This window comes from Danio aesculapii, chromosome 2, assembly GCF_903798145.1.
Source record: "Danio aesculapii chromosome 2, fDanAes4.1, whole genome shotgun sequence".
Classification (NCBI taxonomy): Eukaryota; Metazoa; Chordata; class Actinopteri; order Cypriniformes; family Danionidae; genus Danio; species Danio aesculapii.
The window spans coordinates 26412446-26431322 of NC_079436.1; the positions used below are offsets into that span (position 1 = coordinate 26412446).

General features: G+C 36.9%; 1 protein-coding gene across 2 annotated transcripts; it reads left to right on the forward strand.

Moving 5' to 3' along the window:
• Positions 1-569: 569 nt before the first annotated feature.
• hectd3 (HECT domain containing 3) lies at positions 570-17932 on the forward strand. Of its 2 annotated transcripts, none has more exons than XM_056476193.1 (21): positions 570-1188; positions 3003-3163; positions 3847-3939; positions 5615-5750; positions 5851-5972; positions 7969-8082; positions 8334-8416; positions 9557-9722; positions 9807-9888; positions 10703-10885; positions 12423-12475; positions 12613-12677; positions 12766-12869; positions 13570-13683; positions 13777-13866; positions 13949-14155; positions 16423-16552; positions 17198-17272; positions 17373-17454; positions 17536-17607; positions 17704-17932. In XM_056476193.1, exons 1-21 carry the CDS (start codon positions 841-843, stop codon positions 17786-17788), a joined length of 2565 nt encoding a protein of 854 aa, XP_056332168.1. In that variant the 5' UTR covers positions 570-840; the 3' UTR covers positions 17789-17932. The 2 variants fall into 2 exon arrangements, with proteins under 2 accessions (XP_056332168.1, XP_056332176.1); XM_056476201.1 differs by having other exon boundaries at positions 5854-5972.
• Positions 17933-18877: the final 945 nt, after the last annotated feature.

Here is an 18877-nt window from a genome sequence, read left to right on the forward strand (position 1 = left end):
GTTTTGAATGCTGAAAAGTCAGCTTTTAATCACAGGAACACATTTCAAAATACAGTCACATCGAAACAAATAGTAATTTCAATTTACAATTTATACTTTCATTCACTTTCTTTTCAGCTTACTCCCTTTATTAATCTGGGGTCACCACAGCGGAATGAACCGTCAACTTATCCAGCCCATGTTTTACGCAGAGGATGCCCTTCCAACTGCAACCCATCACTCTCATGGACTTGTGGGGGAAACCGGAGCACCCGGAGGAAACCCACGCGAACACGGGGAGAGCATGCAAACTCCACACAGAAATGCCAACTGACCCAGCCGAGGCTCGAACCAGCGACCTGTGAGGTGATCGTGCTACCCACTGCGCCACCGTGACGCCTGTAACTTGACTTTTTACTATTTAATTAAAATTTTCTCTGTTGTTTTATCATAGATACAAAGGACAAGGTGCGTTATTAAGCAATAAATAAAACGTATCATTTTAAATCCACATTCATTCAGTTTTAAGGGAAGTGTAACAGGCAGTCTATCCAGCAGGGGGAACGAGTAAAGTAAACACACATGGGCGGATCGCCCTTTAGACCGGTGGTGGAGACACGTAGCTGTCTTGACAGATGCCAGTATCCGCGAGAAAGCTCTGGCGGGAGTAACAAAGCTTCACTGTCTCTAAACCTTTGTTACGCTGCTCTTTCTCTATCACGTCTGATTCCAGTAAAAGCGGACAAACAGGGAAAGAAAGGGAAAGCGGATGAATGAGTGTAATGCTCGCTGACGCTCAGTGTTGTTGACACATACTCGGCTAGCTCACAGGCTAGCGCTCCCAAAACTTGAGGAGGAGAAATGTCTCCGGACGACAACCCTCACACCCTCCTGGGCAGGATACGCTTCTTAAACAGGTGTATAGAGTGTTTCCGAAAAAGTGAGCCTCTGCCGGAGTCCCTGTGTTACGTGCCGAAGGAGGTTTGCTATAAGATCTGTAAGGACTCGTCTTCGGGCTCCGCTTCCGCGTCCTCGTCTACAGCGGGCAACTCGGGTGGCAAGAGTGTGGTGTCGGTGTGGGACAGCCCGCACCAGGCGCCACACAAGAAATCGTGCAGGTGTAACATCGAGCCCAAGAAAGGAACGTGCATACGGACAACAGGGGAAGAGTACTGCAACAGCCACGGCCTGTGGGTCAAAATAAACAAGGTAGAAACTTTATGTGTGTGAAATGCAGTCGAGGATTGGTATTAGAAGCTGTTCTGATTGATCTGCTGTATCATTATTGCTATCAGTGTGGAGTGGACTTCCTGGTTCGTGACGTCAGCAGTGTTGCCAACTTAGCAATTTTTCAGCTTTTAAAACTAACAGCTTTATTGTCAGAAGAGCATCTAGCAACAGATTGAGATATTTTCAGTCTTTTTCTCAACGTTTAGCAACTTTTGAAAGTGACTCAAAAGTAATTTTTTAAAGATGAGACCGTACAGGAGTTTTATTTTTGATATATCGCCTATGCATGGGACGATAATAATGAAGGTATACCGCGGTTTGGAAAGCTTTTAAAAGCGCCAAAACTTCTTGCTATACCGTTTCTATGGTTTACGTGAGTTTTTTTCATGTTTTTTAGGGCAACAGTATCTCCAACAGAAACGATATCCAAAAATGCCGTTTTAAATTGTAAAGAAATCAGTGTTTTTGAAACAAATGAAGACAGCTGAAGTCAATGTTTCATTTGAATTATTTAGCCTGACATGTTTACTGCTCCAAAATATTTTAAATGTCCTTTAACATAAAATATATTGTGTTCAAATGGGAAAAAGGTTTTGTTTTTTACCCAGACGTTTAAAAAACACATATTTTAGAGCAGTATATTTTGAAACTGTGATATATTTATCCAAGGTTATCAGACCATCAGAATCTTATACCGGACCATGCCGAAAATTGGCCTTTTTGGTCTATCAAGAAAATGCAAACTGCACTTTCTTTCTTACAGCAGTTTATCAGTTAGTGTTTCTATTTTAAAAAAGCCTTTTTCTCATAAAGAAGTTTATCCTCTGAACCAAGTCATAACTCTCATCGCCAAACTAGATGGTTTTAATCATATCTGTATTTTAGAGATTTATACAGAAGGATCAAATATAATTTGTCTGATTAAACATAACCTTTTATTTTACAATTTTTTAAAATATTTGTTCTTCTAGGAGTTTGCAGTATTGTCTATAATATGGCGTGATAAAAAAGAGATTCCCCAAATCCCTTCTGTAAAAACATTTGACTTTAATATTCATTCATTAATTTTCCTTCGGCTTAGTCACTTTATTCATCAGGGGTCGCGACAGCGGATAACCGCCAATAATATGTTTTACGCAGCGGATGCCCTTCTGGCTGCAACCCAATACTGGGAAACAACCATACTATCTCACATTCACACACGTATGCTATGGCCTATTTAGTTTAATCAATTCACCTATAGTGCATATCTTTGGACTTGTGGGAGAAACCGGAGCAGCCGGAGGAAACCTTTGCGAACACGGGGAGAACATGCAAACTCCACACAGAAATGCCAACTGACCCAACCGAGGCTCGAACCAGCAATTTTCTTGCTGTGAGGTGACAGTGTTAACAACTGAGCCACTGTGTCGCGACTTTAATATATTTTTTTATATATTTAATTTGAACCTGACTTCATTCATTTACAAATGTATGCAAATTAGCACATGATTTTTAAAAATGTAATTTGCATATTTAAAAACATTTAGAAAACTTGTAATACAAAAGTAATGTTTGCATTATTTGTAGCCAATCAATTGGGGAAGTATGGTGATGATAACTATTTTGTTTGTTTTTTTACATTATTCATCAGCAGTATCTTATCTGAAATTTTAACACAAGGAAATGAATTGGCATGTGTTTGTGTGGCTCTAGAAATTCTACACTCCTCTGCTCAATGGACATTCAAATGAGAGTCGGCGTGTTTTGCTTGTGTGTCGGTCTGATTTGTTTGAGTGCTCTGTCCATCACAGGAGCAACTGGAGGAGTATCGGGCAGGTGTGGACATTGAGGAAGGCTGGATCCTGGTTTGCAAACACACTGAAGGAGGCGACAGACTTGTCCCAGTCGAATCTCCTGACACTATCAGCCGGCAACAGCAGCTCTTTGGATATGACCACAAGCCTTGTAACAGGTTTGTGGCTTCAAAGAGGCCCACCACTCTTTATTTCATTCATTCATTCATTTTTCTTTTCGGCTTAGTCCCTTTATTAATCTGTGTTGCCACAGCGGAATGAACCGACAACTTATCCAGCATATGTTTTTTACGCAGCGGATGCCCTTCCAGCTGATACCCATCACTGTGAAACATCGATACACATTCATTCACACGCATACACTACAGACAATTTAGCTTACCCAATTCACATATAGCGTATGTCTTTGGACTGTGGGGGAAACCGGAGCACCCGGAGGAAACCCACGCGAACACGGAGAGAACATGCAAACTCCAATCAGAAACGCCAAGCCGAGGCTTGAACCAGCGACCTTCTTGCTGTGAGGTGAACGTGCTACCCACTGCGCCACCATGCAGCCCACTCTTTATTTCGATAAGTGTAAATCAAAATTGGGGAAATATTAAAATGATTATATTACAAAAAAATATATATTTTTTATATATATATATATATATATATATATATATATATATATATATATATATATATATATATATATATATATATATATATATATATATATATATATATATAGTGTGTGTGTGTATATACACTCCATTTGTTTTCTTGATAGATAGAAGTAATGTAACTATGATTCAATAGATATAAAGTTCCAATATTGTTTCTAAATGTCTTGTAGGTGGGAGCAGGTGGTGGATGTGGAGAACTCATTACACATGGGTGCCAAACCCAAGGTGGCAGAGGCAGACGAGGCTGCTGTTCGAAAGCTGAGGCGAGTGGAGACTTTGACCTAAACACTGTAATCTGTAATAGAATGTTAAAAAATGTGTCTCCTGTAATATAATTCGCTGTTTTATACGTTTTCTGCATGTAGTCTAGTATTAATAAGCTGTGGGGTGAAAATACATACAGCTTTGGGAACCAAAAAGTCTTAATCTCTGTAGGTTTTACTGGATTTATTACATATTGGTTTGAGTAAAAATTGGTCAAAAACAAAGTTTTTTAGATGTTAGTGTCAGTATTGTTAGTTTTTACAGATATCTATAAGCTAGTGGGCACCAAAACAGTTACAAAATTAGCGTTTAGAAGATATAAAACCAATATAAGCCCGAAACGCTTGTATTTTCTCACACCTAAATGAAACAACGGTTTTATTAACATTACCTCATACTTGACCAATCAAATGCCCTCTAGATCTGACATGCCCCGCCCCCTTCAAGATGCTTCTCATTTGATTCGCTTGAGCTCAAACACTCTTACTGGCAAAGCGATGATAGAACAAAACACTATTGGCTGTTTTTTTTAAGGGGAGGAGCTAAACTATTTCACCCTCTCTTCATGTTTCAGTTAAGATTGTCAAACACTTAATAAAAATATCCCAATTCGCATACTTATACTATGTCGTAAAAATATGTACTTTTTTTTTTTAAAGGAAAAGTATATACTTTTGAGTGTGAAACAGATGAGTATGCAAGATTTGGGACATACTACTTCCTCATTAACAGATCATTATGTTACTTGCTTACGAGTCAATCATCCACACATCATTCACATTTCTTTCATATTTAATTTCCTACCTTAATGGAGAAGCAGCAGCAGGTTAATCTGCCATTCGCAAGTCTTTCATGCAGAGAAATCTCCTCAGGGCTTTGAATAATTATGTATTCAGACATTATTGTCCAAACATATCTTGATATAAGTTCACATTGTTGTTGCAGATGAAATATAACACAGGAAACATGGTTTAAATATGTTCCAGTTGGCTAGATATTAATTAACAGTCATACAAACATCTTTACTGAAGCCTCTCTACTTGACGGTTGGTCTCCCGTGTCCACCATGTTTGTAGTTTATTTACACTTTTCACCCATGTTTGTAGTTTTAAACAAATTTACGTCCAACACGCAATGTATTGTGGGTAATATCAGCGATTAGAATATGGAAGCTTCTACACTTAAAATTTTTACCGGAAATAGTAAACCATCCGGGAAACTTTGGCTTACTCTTTTCAACATAGTACGGTTTGGGACAAAATAATTTTATTTTCAAAATACTATTTAGGACGGACAGTATGCGAATTGGGATGCAGCATCTGTGTTATTTTATAAGGATCTGATAGCAATTCTTTCAAAAATCAAACAAGAATATGGTGAATTTTGAGGGGTTTTTTTTATTTGTTCAGAATAACAAACTTTTTTCATATTGTCTGATTGAAATTCAGAGTTATTCCACAACATATATCTTTTGTATCTAATCGGAAGTTAAACTTTAGTATTGTGTTGTCGTAAAAAATAAATATAAACACTCATAGCTGTATAATTTTGTTTTGCAATATCATTCTATTAATTAGACAATAATTAATCTTCATTTTGATATTAGAATATTAAATCAATAAACCCTGAAATAAATAAATGTCATACTATTGACGTGCATATTTGCTTCTCCAGGTATGTGCCTCCGACATGGACGTTTGAATGTGACGAGGACCTCGTGCACTACTTCTATGACCACATTGGGAAGGAGGATGAAAATCTAGGCAGTGTGAAGCAATGTGTGACCAGCATTGACGTGTCTTCTAGTTCGGTATGTGAGGGTGTAGTATCATTCTGCATAACACTGAATAGCAGAGAGCTGCAAACATATCAGATGTTTTCAACTAGTAAGGGAGTTGCTCTGCTTGAAGGAGGACCCCAGTGGTGGAGCAAGCTGTCTGACAGATGGAGACACGGAGACGTACTGGGAGAGTGATGGCATGCAGGGACAGCACTGGATCCGTCTGCACATGAGGAGAGCCACTGTGGTCAAGTAAGGACGACTGGTCTGCTAGAGACTGTAATTAAAATGGACTTTTTCCACACTGCACTTAAATCCAATTGTTTATAAATCGGAGTCATTTCACAAGTGATGAAAACAGGTCAGTCTGTTCAGACTCTGTGGTGAGGGTTAGTTTTTTATTGTCTATGATAACGTCGTAATTGTTGTTTTAATGATTAACAAGCTGACATTATCAAGTATGACACTTTTTTGTCAAAAACAAACAAGTCAGAAAAGCTTTCACCGCATAAAGAAGCGGCTCAGGGTTGAGTTAGAATGACCCTGTGATTTACTTAACAATATTTGTTCATTCATGACAAGTTTAAAACAGCCACAGACTTCCATTGTAAAAGACTGTCATTGACTTAACATTGGATCAACCCTTGTGAGCTTATAACTGTATCAGACTGTCATACAGACCAGAGTCTGGCTTAATTCAACTCAGTCTAGTGAACAGCCAATCACTGATGACCTTTAAACTTACTGGCCACACCTTAGCAACCACTTACAGCACCCTAGCAGCTGACCCATAGACTGTGACTAGCTGTGATTAGCTAACATGCTAATAGTTTAAACGTCCTACTGACATGCTAATCTTGCTAGAGATATGCAGTAACATGCTAGCACATGCTAATTCATGCTAGAACCATGCTAACATCATGCTAATTCATGTTGGAATCATGTTAACAACATGCTATTTTAAGTTGGATACATGCTAACATGCTAATAAATGCTAGTAACATGTTAACAACATGCTAGAGCAGGGATGGGCAAACTCGATCCTGGAGGGCCGGTGTCCCTGCATAGTTTTGCACCAACCCTAATCAAACACACCTACTTGTAGCTTTCTAGTGATCTTGAAGACACTAATTAGGGTGTTCAGGTGTGTTTAATTAGTGTTGGAGCAAAAGTCTGCAGGGACACCGGCCCTCGAGGATCGAGTTTGCCCATGCCTGTGCTAGAGTCATTCTAACAATATGCTAATTCATGATAGAATCATGCTAACAACATGCTAAATCATGCTAACAACATGCTAATTCATGAAAAAATCATGTTAATTTATGCTAGAATCATGCTAACAACATGCTAAATACATGCTAATTCATGTTGGAACCATGTTAACAACAACATTCATTCCGCTGTGTGTTCATTCACACACATATACGGCCAATTTAGCGTACTCAATGTTTTAGACTTGTGGGGGAAACCCACACGAACACAGGGAGATCATGCAAACTCCACGCACAAACATCAACTGACCCAGCCAAGGCTAGAACCAGCAAGCTTTTTGCTGTGAGGTGATCGTGCTACCCACTGTGCCACCATGCAGCCCTATGTTAACAACATGGTAATCAATATTAGAAACATGCTAATAAAATGCTAATTCATGATAGAATAATTGACTGCAGGGATCTTAAACAGTCTCTTAGCCAACTTGATACTTTTTCAAACTAAATAAACTATTTCTGACAGGCTTTCTCAAGCCACCATAAAGTTTGTCCTCAAACTTTAATATCTAGTTTTATTTAACAATATTTGTGCATTCATGACAAGTTTAAAACAGCCAGGGGACTAGCACAAAAACAAACTCTTGAGCGTCCTTATTGGGAAAAAAAACCTTTTAAAAATTACATACAAGGTAATCAATAAATGTTTAGGAAAAATGTACAAAAATACATATAAATACATACAATTTTTCATTTAAGACATGAAAACATGCAGTATTAAATATTAGCCTGTTGTATTTTTCCCACAAATAAATTCTTAATTAAGTTTATTTATGTTTTTCAGATTTCAAACCTTGTCTTTTTGTTCACATCAGATTTGTTGTTTGCTTGTGAGTGTGTTTGTGTGTGTGCATGTGTGCGTGAGTATGCGCGTACGCATACATCAGTATATCCGTTATCCATTTATGTTTCACCCTAAAACTAACTGGATTAGATTTAGTTTGAAAACATAAAGACAGAAGTATGTTTTCTTCCTTTAGCAAACTGATATTAACAGTGGACTCAACAGATGACAACTACATGCCCAAAAGAGTGACCGTGTACGGTGGAGAGGGGGATAATCTCAAGAAATACAGTGATGTAACCATAGACGAGTAAGTCATTATTATTGAATGATTATTTAAAGCCTTTATATTTTGGACAGTTTTGTTTGGATGATAAATGCAATACAAAAATGCAAAACATTTTCAAGTGTTTTTTAAAGTCCGTTTACTTTTTCAAACCAGTTACTATTTTAAACGGATAAGCTGTAGCAATAACACTTTTTCTATGCTATAAATATGTAGAAGTTATGCAAGGTGCTAAATTTTTCATCAGTATGGCTTCGTTTCTCTATCTCTCTCAGCACCTTAATAGGTGAGGTGTGTGTTTTGGAGGACATGACATCACATTTACCAGTTATAGAGGTCAGGATTGAGGAATGCAGAGGTAAGATTCATCACACATTTCCATCAGAAACTAGCATGCATTCAAATGCATTTATAGTCACCATTTACTTCCCTTCATTAAACATGTACACATAGATATCACCTACCTAAAAAGAAAAATATAAATTATGATTTGAAGGAGAACATTGACGTTTTAAAAAACTAAACTGAACTGAAACTGTATTATTAAAAATAAACTTGCGAGACTTAATTTACGTCCTGCAGCAAAATAATTTTTATTATAACTTTAGTGATGTTTTTGAGGTAGGTCAATTTATTTTTATGCTTTTGATGAAGTAGCATTCAACTTAAGAGCTCTTTAGACTATGCACCAGACTGTTTCTCTGTGTTATATTATTTATTTATTTAGGCCTACCTTATTGTATGTATGTTTGTACTTTCATTTTAGTTGTCTTTTATTTCTTTAATTTTTCTTTCCAAAAAGAATCCTCATTTCACTTAACAAGTTTACATTGATAATAAAGCTTGTTTATAAGTTTTTATTGATTAATGAAGGAATTATAAAGCTTTGTTTCATGTTCATTTACAAGTAGCAGGGTTTTTACAGCTACTGTATATTTCTGTTCGTTCACATCCTGTCCCTTTGTGCCCCCTGGTGGCATAGTCACAAATTGCGGTCATAGCCAAGAACACGTTCTTACTCCTTTAGTGCGGTGGCGGTACAAGGCCTGTCGGTACTGCTCATTTTAAAGCGTCACCCACTGTATATGCTATATAACTGCAGATTAACTATGTTTATACTAACTTTATTCTCTTGAAAGCTATTTGTTATTAGTTAAAGTATTAATAACTGATAAAGTTAATGCTTTTCTGAGTTTGATTGTAATGCAATAATGTGCTCCTTTTTTAAAGCTGCTTTGAAACAATACTTATTGTGAAAAGTGCTATACAAATAAACTTGAAGTGAAACCTTGAATATAACAGCAGTACAGTCAAAGCATTTTGTGCTACTACAGCAAGTGGATGGGCTCAAAATGTTTTAGTTTACACTTGTATTTAGCATCATTCACTTTTAATCATATTAAAACTCTTACATCAGATGTAATTTAGGCATTTGCTGTCAAAGAGAAAGCCACACATAATTAGTAATCTGTATTCATAATATATTCTTTTGCTGTAGATGAGGGAATCGACGTACGGATCAGGGGTCTAAAGATCAAATCGTCCTGCGAACGTGACCTGGGCCTGAATGCAGATGTGTTCCAATCTCCAAATCTAGTGCGCTATCCGAGATTGGAGGGCACACCACCTGATGTCCTCTACCGCCGTGCACTGGTGATTCAGAGGTAACAACCGGCAATATATCAATTTCTAAGGGATTTATTTGAGCTTTTAGTGGCACTCAGTGTTTTTTGTGTGTGTGTCTGTAGGTTCATCACACTTCTGGACAGTCTATTGCCTCATATGGTGCCTGCATGGGACTACAGTCTGGGAACATTCAACCAGATCAAAGTTAGTACTCTTGTCTAGAGCAAATTTGTCCTGTGCCATTCTTTATACTTTCAGTAAGTAGTTTGTGTTCACTGTTCATGTCTATATGTTATCCTCCATCATTCATATCAGTTTATTTAATTATTATTATTATTGGTGAACTTTCTGCCTCATTTAATTTCATAATAAAATATAATCAGGGTAGCTGCTGGTCATTAAAAAGTCTTAAAATGCATTAAAAGGCCTTGAATTCAAATTTGATAAGTGTTACCTAAAAAAAAGTCTTCAGTCTGATGGAACCAATAACATTTTACGATCATTGAACAGATAGATGAAGTTTTTCCCTGTGGTAGTAATTGTATTATTGAGATAACTAAGGTAGCAGATCAAAGCACATTTGAGTTAATAGTGTATTTATACAACTAGATTTGGCTTATTTTGACACATTGTTAAAAAGATAAAGCTAAGAAATAAGTATTTTACTTCTTTGGTGGGGACTGAGAAAGTTTTGGCATGGCAATTAAAAACGTACCGACCATGCCAGTGAAAAAAAAAAGTGTTGATGCCACGTTTGCAACATTTTGATGGTTATTTACAATATAGTATTACTGCAGGATACTATATATATATATATATATATATATATATATATATATATATATATATATATATATATATATATATATATATATATATATATATATATATATATATATATATATATATATATATATATGTGTGTGTATATATATATGTATATAGATATGTCAGGAATTAAGATTATTGTTCAATTATTTTTTTTTTGTTTTTCTTTGATCTCTGTGCTGGTGTTTAGAGCATAAAGCAGTTCCTGCTGTTGTCCAAGCGTCGCTCTGCGCTCATCACCCAGTGCCTGAAGGACTCCGAGACCAGTAAGCCTAACTTCATGCCCCGCCTTTACATCAACCGTCGCCTTGCCATGGAGCACCGGGACAATCCCACTCTGGACCTCACATGCAAAAATGCTGTTTTAACTCAGGTAGTCCACAAAACACATACAGTGCGTTTGTGTTAAACCAGCTTAATTTGTGCCTCCTCCCCCGTCCGCTGTTCACTTTCACTATCTTCCGCGACTCCCCAACCCTCTTTATGTTTGTCTGCGACAACCTCTCCGCCATCCAACGCCATCACCGCTCTTCACTTTCGTCTGTGACGACAACACCCCATCCCCATTCCCCAACCCCCCCGGCTCTCGTGCGCGGCTCTTCTACATCCTCGGGTAACATGCTGGATCCGTTACCCCGATCTGTCCTGGGATCTCACAATTAAGCACTGTGTTAAACATACACTAACTTTCCCAGACTCTTTTGTTTTGTGAAAGCTTGTTAAGAAAGAATCTTTCCTCCTTCATTTGAAAGTGATGGCTAAGATGCAAAGTATTCTAAAAGATATCTATTCAGATAAATCCAAATATCTTTTTATCAAAGAATACAGAAAAACAATCATTAAGCACAACATTAAGACTTCTATAATAATGCATAAAGACTTGGAGTAATGTCTGAAAATGAATTTTCCAGGAATAAATTAAATTTTAAAACACATTAAAATACGAAACATTTTTTCGAAATCTGTTAAATAGTTAGATTCAGGGGGCATCGCTAGACCCAATTCACTGAGGCACGTGCCCCAGTAAAAATCTCCAGTGCCCCAGTAAATGCATTGAGATATGATTTACTTCATATGCAAGTGTATTTAATAAGAGTGGTTATTCCGAAATAAAGACCTTATTCTCTATGCGCAACCGAACCAACGCTGGTGAAAGCAGTGTAATCAAAAAGCAAACTGACGCATCTCCGCGTGTGCGCAGATAACCCGCGCGCCTTTCGCTCACGCTGCTCTCGCTGCTCTTCTGCCGGTGCGAGTCGCGGTAGTAAACATGTGCGCCAAAAAAGCAGGCTACCTGCTTGTTACGCGCCGCTCATGCGTTGTAAAACCAGCGTAACAGCCTTTTTTCTTTTGCAAATCGACAAAACTAAACTTTAAACAATATGATGGTGATCTTACTAAGCATGCCTCCTGATTTTTTTTTTGTGATGACGAGTCAGAGAGGTAAGCTGCCTAATTAGCTGTCAAGTCTACTAAAGATAATTCTATAACACATCTTTTTTTTGTATTTTATTGAATTGTCTATAGAATTTCATTCAAATGAAATTAATATTTATGCAAAAGTAATTTCTTAAATGATCTTAGCATCACTCCAGTTGTCTTAACATTGTTTTCCAGTTACATTTAAGATTATTTAGAAGAATAATTGTATAATAAAAAGAATCCTTTTATATATATATATTTATTGTTTTTTTTTAAGGGGGTGTGGGGGTGGGGGGGTGAGTTGAAGGAGGTACGTGCCCCAGTAGAGCTTTATGTCTAGCAACGCCCCTGGTTTGATTAATATTTTGCAAGCAAAATGTAGTCTTGGTTAACATAAAGAACTTCTTTCCAAAAACTGACAGAAAAGGTAATCAAACAGACCCCAAACATTTAATATTTACTGTGCTGTTTATTTTTCTCTTATGTAGGTTTATGAGGGTCTGAAACCATCTGACAAATATGAAAAGACTCTGGACTACAGGTATTCTTTCTCTCTGGTGAAATCACAAGAATTGCACTAAGCTTTATTTAACTTCAAATGGTCTAAATTCTCCATAACGCATTAGACATGATTGAGAAAATTTAATGCACACGCATATATTTTTCACTTTTGTACAGGTGGTCCGCGAGATATGACCAGTGGTGGGAGTGTAAATTCATTGCAGAAGGCATAATCGATCAAGGTCATAAGCTTCTCACACACCCACATAAATTCGCAAATCTGCAATCAAATAAAACACAGTATCCTCATGTGTGAGTTCTGTCTTGAAGGCGGAGGGTTTCGAGACAGCCTGGCAGACATGTCTGAAGAGCTCTGTCCCAGTTCGTCAGAGTGTCCCATGCCTCTACCATTCTTCACTCGCACATCTAACCAGGTAACAACTATGCTTTTAAATCGACTTTTCAATCCAGGATCCTGGGATATCCAAATGTTTATTCTGCTGAGACACTTTGACCTAAAATATTTACATGAAGTATCCCCTGAGATTTTAAGTTTACAATTTAACACCTTGATAATATGTTCACTAGTTCACGGATCTCAGATATCAGTTAATGTTCACATGACATGCAGGTCAACAAATGAATGCATTGTTGATTTTCTGACTATAAGCCATATCAGATGTCTTAAGATAAAAAATAATCAATTTATAGTTTCATTCTTAAAAAGCTCTAAGTAATACAGAATCTTTATAAGCATTATAATGTATTTTAGTTATCCTCATTCCACATCCTCTAAATTTCACAGTATAGGGAAAATATTGTGTAGTGTAAAGTAATGTGAATAGTAAAAATGTTGTAAAAACAATGATTATTTTTAACGTGAAAGCTAATTAAATGTTTTTCAAGCAAAACTGAAACGAGTAGCTCTTTTTTTTGATGATAATAAAATATACAACTTCTATTCTGTAAATTATTTTATTTTATTTTATTATGTATATTTTTATTTTATTTATTTTTTATAAACCCTGTTTTGGAACCCCTCTTGTAGTCCATTCAGTTGGGGCTCACTGTATGAACTTGGAGGTGGTAGTTATGAATATATTATTAAATAATTTTTCAACTGTTTTGGGACAGGGAGCTGGAGAAGCCAGAGACTTCTATGTGCCAAATCCTTCATGCAGAGAATTCCACAAGTTTGAGTGGATTGGGCAGCTAATGGGCGCAGCTCTTCGTGGAAAAGACTTTCTGGTCAGTGCCAGAATTTCCAATAGTACCTTATTATTCATTTACATTTCGCTTTAAGTTAGCTGTAAATGAGATTTCATAATATTTATCCTTCAGGTTCTGGCTTTACCAGGGCTGGTGTGGAAGCAGCTGATTGGAGAAGCGGTCAGCTGGACTAAAGACTTTCCTGCTGTTGATTCAGTTTTAGTAAGAAGCCCAAATATCTCTTCCTCTGTCTTTTCTTTTATGCAACTTTAACCAACTGCTGGACTGTAATGTGATTCCTCAGGTGAAGCTGCTGGAGGCAATGGAGCACATGGACAGGGAGACGTTTGACTTTAAGTTTGGCCAGGAGCTGGTGTACACCACACCCCTGAGCGACGGGCGACTTGTGGAGCTCATTCCTGGAGGAAGCGGAGTGGTGGTTCGATATGAGGATCGCGTGGAGTTCATTCGCCTCGTACAGAAAGCAAGACTAGAAGAGAACCGAGAACAGGTAATATAACACTAAAAAAAGACTTAGGGTTAGTTCACCCAAAAATTAAAATATTGTTATTAATTACTCACCCTTCAGAACACAAATTAAAGTATTTTAGATTAAATCTGAGAGCTCCCTCGTTCTCTATAGGCAGCTACTTTCCAGAGACGTTTAAACTCTAGAAAAAAAAAAAAAAATATATATATATATATATATATATATATATATATATATATATATATATATATATATATATATATTCCGTATGACTTCAGTGGTTCAGCTGTAATCATAATGTAATCAAGCTCCAAGAACATACATTCACCGGCTACTTTATTAGGTACACCTTACTAGTACCGGGTTGGACCCCCTTTTGCTTTCAGAACTGCCTTAATCCTTTGTGCCATAGATTTAACACGGTACTGGAAATATTTATTTTTTGGTCCATATTGACATGATGATTTGTCGGCTACACATCCTTGATGCGAATCTCCCGTTCCACCACATACCGATGGTGCTCTATTGGATTGAGATCTGGTGATTGTGGAGGCCATTTGAGCACAGTGAACTCATTGTCATGTTTAAGAAACCAGTCTGAGATGATTCACGCTTTATGACATGGCACATCATCCTGCTGGAAGTAGCCATCAGAAGATGGGTACACTGTGGTCATAAAGGGATGGACATGGTCAGCAACAATATTCAGGTAGGCTGTGGTGTTGAGACTATGCTCAATTGGTACTAATGGGTCCAAACTGTGCCAAGAAAATATCCCCCACACATTACACCACCACCACCAGCCTGAACTGTTGACCCAGTTGACCCTACTGTCCATTTTCTGTCGCAGCAGAAATCGAAACTCATCAGACCAGGCAACATTTTTCCAGTCTTCCATTGTCCAATTGTGGTGAGCCTTTGAAAATTGTAGCCTCAGATTCTTGTTCTTAGCTGAGAGGAGTGGCACCCGGTGTGGTCTTCTGCTGCTGTAGCTCATGCGCCTCAAGGGTTGACGTGTTGTGTGTTCAGAGACACTCTTCTGCATACCTTGGTTGTAACGAGTGATTATTTGAGTTACTGTTTCCTTTTTATGAGCTCAAACCAGTCTGGCCATTCTCCTCTGACCTCTGGCATCATCAAGGCATTTGCACCCACAGAACTGCCGCTCACTGTATATTTTCTTTTTAAGACCATACTCTGTAAATCCTAGAGATGGTTGTGTGTGAAAATCCCAGTAGATCAGCCGTTTCTGAAATACTCAGACCAGCCCATCTGGCACCAACAACCAGGTTACGTTCAAAGTCACTTAAATCACCTTTCTTCCCCATTCTGATGCTCTGTTTGAACTGCAGCAGAAAATTCCCCTAAATGCATTGAATTGCTGCCATGTGGTTGGCTGATAAGAAATTTGCATTAACAAGCAGTTGGACAGGTGTACCTAATAAAGTGGCCGGTGAGTGTATTTGTGTTAAAAAAACTGAAAAAAAAACCCTACTTTTTTGCCTTGTATCACATCAGGCTACACATTTACTCCTTTAAAAATGTTCCTTTAAAAAGATACTTTGCCCCAAAAATAAAATGTAACATTTACGATTACATTCAACCTGCAAGGAACATTAAAAGTAAAAGTCCTTGAAAGTGATGGTACCACAAAGCAATGTTCGTTAGCAGAATGCAAAGTCCTGCTAGGCACATTAGCCTGAAATAATGGCTTCAGGTAGAGGGGTACAGGCCCAGTGATTTGTTTTGGCAGCACCTTAAATTTGATGCGAGCAGCAATTAGCAGCCAGTGTAGATTGAGGAGTAAAGGTGGACGTGTGCTCCTTTCAGTTCGTTTAAGACCGCTCTCACTGCCTCATTCTTAATAGTGTTTGGAGGCCAGCCAGATGAACAATGCAATAGTCCAGCCTGGACAGAAAAAAAGCCTAGATAAGCAGTTGGTTTTATAGGAAGAGTCTGATCTTCCTGATGTTATACAGCGGAAATCTGAAAGATCCAGTTACAGTAATATCATCGGTAAACTTCTAAACTTTCTTTATTCTGCTGAACACAAAGGAAGACGTATTGAAGAATGTTGGTAGCCCTTGACTTCTTTTGTAGGGTGGAAGTTTATGCAAGACAATGGCTACCGGTGGAGGGTGAGTAAACAATTACAATTTAGATCTTTGGGTGAGCTAGCATTTCAACACTCGTATTTTTATTTCAAACTTCTTTTAGAGGACATTGTATGTTTCTCAGATCCATCTACAAATCCTGTTCTTAATCCATGCTGTGTTCCTGCACTACAGATATCTGCCATGCAGGCAGGATTGGTGAAAGTGGTGCCACAAGCTGTGCTTGATCTCCTGACATGGCAGGAAGTGGAGAAGAAAGTGTGTGGAGACCCAGAGATCACAGTGGAGGCCCTTAAACGCCTCAGTGAGTCATACAGCAGCCAGCATGAGCATTAAATAATTCACATTCTCTGCCTCAGCATGAATTCTCGAAGGCACTGAACCAAATAGTAGATGAAACTAGGAGCATTGCAGCCCTGAACAGCAGTGCTTCTCGGCTGCTTCTGTTTCAGGACAAATATGTTGTGTTGGATTTCAAGTATCACGTTGACAGAATTGATTGTTTTGCTAGAATGATTGCTAATGTAATGCAAATTCTCAAATATATTAGAGGGTTCCCGCACTTCTTGAAAGTACTTGAATTCATATGTCTGATGTTCAAGCACCTTCAAGGCCTGGGAAGTACTTAAAAACAAATGTAGTTTCTTTATAGTGCTTGAATTTATAGTTTATGGTATTATTTCAACAGTTGTACTGCTCTGCTTTCAAAAACTGAATGAAAAAATACAGAATTTCTTCATTTACAATCTTAAATTTAAATCTTGTACAAGAACTATGACAAATAACGCCCATTTAAACAATATTTCACAAGCCCCATTTTAATATTACCAGTACTGAATTCAACAAATGGAAAATGAATGGTGCTTAAAGTTCTTGAATTTGCTGCTCATTAAAGAGTGATGAACCCTGATATTAATATTAATATTTTTTTGTTTTTACTTTCTATCAGCACGATATGAAGACTTGGAGCAAACAGATGTCAGAGTGCAGTACTTATGGGAAGCGCTGATGAACTTCACTAATGGTTAGTGAGGTTACTTGTTATACACAAAACAACCATTTCTAGTCATTTGCAAAGGGACGTGCTTCAGTTTCCAATGTTGTTATCTTTTCATTACCACCAGAGGATCGTAGCAGGTTTTTGAGGTTTGTGACCGGCAGAAGTCGACTTCCTGCACCCATCTACATCTTCCCAGACAAACAAGGGTAAGATTTGCACAAAATAACATCATATTCATTTAGGTTGTGGTTAGTAAATTATTGAGCAATAGCTCTTTTTATTTGTAGGTCTGAAACCGAAGATGCACTTCCTCAATCTTCCACATGTTCCAGCACCCTTTATCTGCCCAAATACCCAAGGTATGTTTATTGCTAATGTTTTATTCCCCGTATTAAGTGAATAAAAATGCACCACTTTTTTTTGGCTGCATGTTAAACGGTGTGCTTCCTCCACAGTGCTAAAGTTTGTGAAGAGAAGCTTCGCTATGCTGCATATAACTGTGTGGCCATTGACACAGACATGAGCCCATGGGAGGAGTGATTGCAACTGATTTTGCCATGTTTACTAATTTTACACACAGGATTTTGGCATAAATGAACTGTAGCCTTCAGCATCGTGCACATGACCATGTCTACACTGTTGCCAATTACATCTGTACAGTATAAATAAATATGTTATACACAATTCCTGGTTTGCTGATTTTCCATGTATATTAAATCGTTGTTTTTTTTATTTAGTATTTTAGTTTAATTTAATTTAAGGTTACAAATGAACCGGAATTATTTTTAGAAACTCAAGCAGTATAAACTTAAAGTGATAGTTCACACAAAATTAAGTTTCTTTATTCTGTTGAACACAAAAGAAGATATTTTGAAGAAAGCTGAAAACTTGTAAACATTGAGTTTCATAATAGGAAAAACAAAGCTTTCTTCAAAATATCTTCTTTTGTATTTAACAGATGAAAGAAAGTCAAACCGGTTTGGAACAAGTAAAGGGTGAGGGTGAACTATCCCTTTAAGGAACTTGATTGGTGAAATGGTAACACATAACTCTACATTTTTTGACATAACATTCATTAATTATGGGTTTAATTTAGATAAAAATCAGAATTAGAAATATACTTATAAAACATAATCGTCCGCAGTGTTTAGCAATGATTGTTCTCATAAGAGAATGTTATTTCTTCAGGCTCAATATTAACAGACATATTTTTGTGCTGTTGTTTTTTTTTTTTTTTTTTTTTTGCTTGTGGTAATGAGTAATATGAGGTAACATGACTGACAGGTTAATGTCCTTTTGGGAATGTTTTAGACTAGAGAGTGAAATATAGGTTTTGTGTATTTAACAATTATTATAATTATATTAATTATTGTTAATATAAAAGCCTTTGGGTGATGAAAATTTGTGATAAGAAGATCCAGCTTTTTTTTTTATTCTATTTCAATGCATATTTTACTGTCGTCAGTTCAACATAAATACATTTATTTATATATATATATATATATATATATATATATATATATATATATATATATATATATATATATATATATATATATATATATATATATATATATATATATATATAACTCATTTAAGTTAGTTATTTATCAGATAGTTTAAATCAAT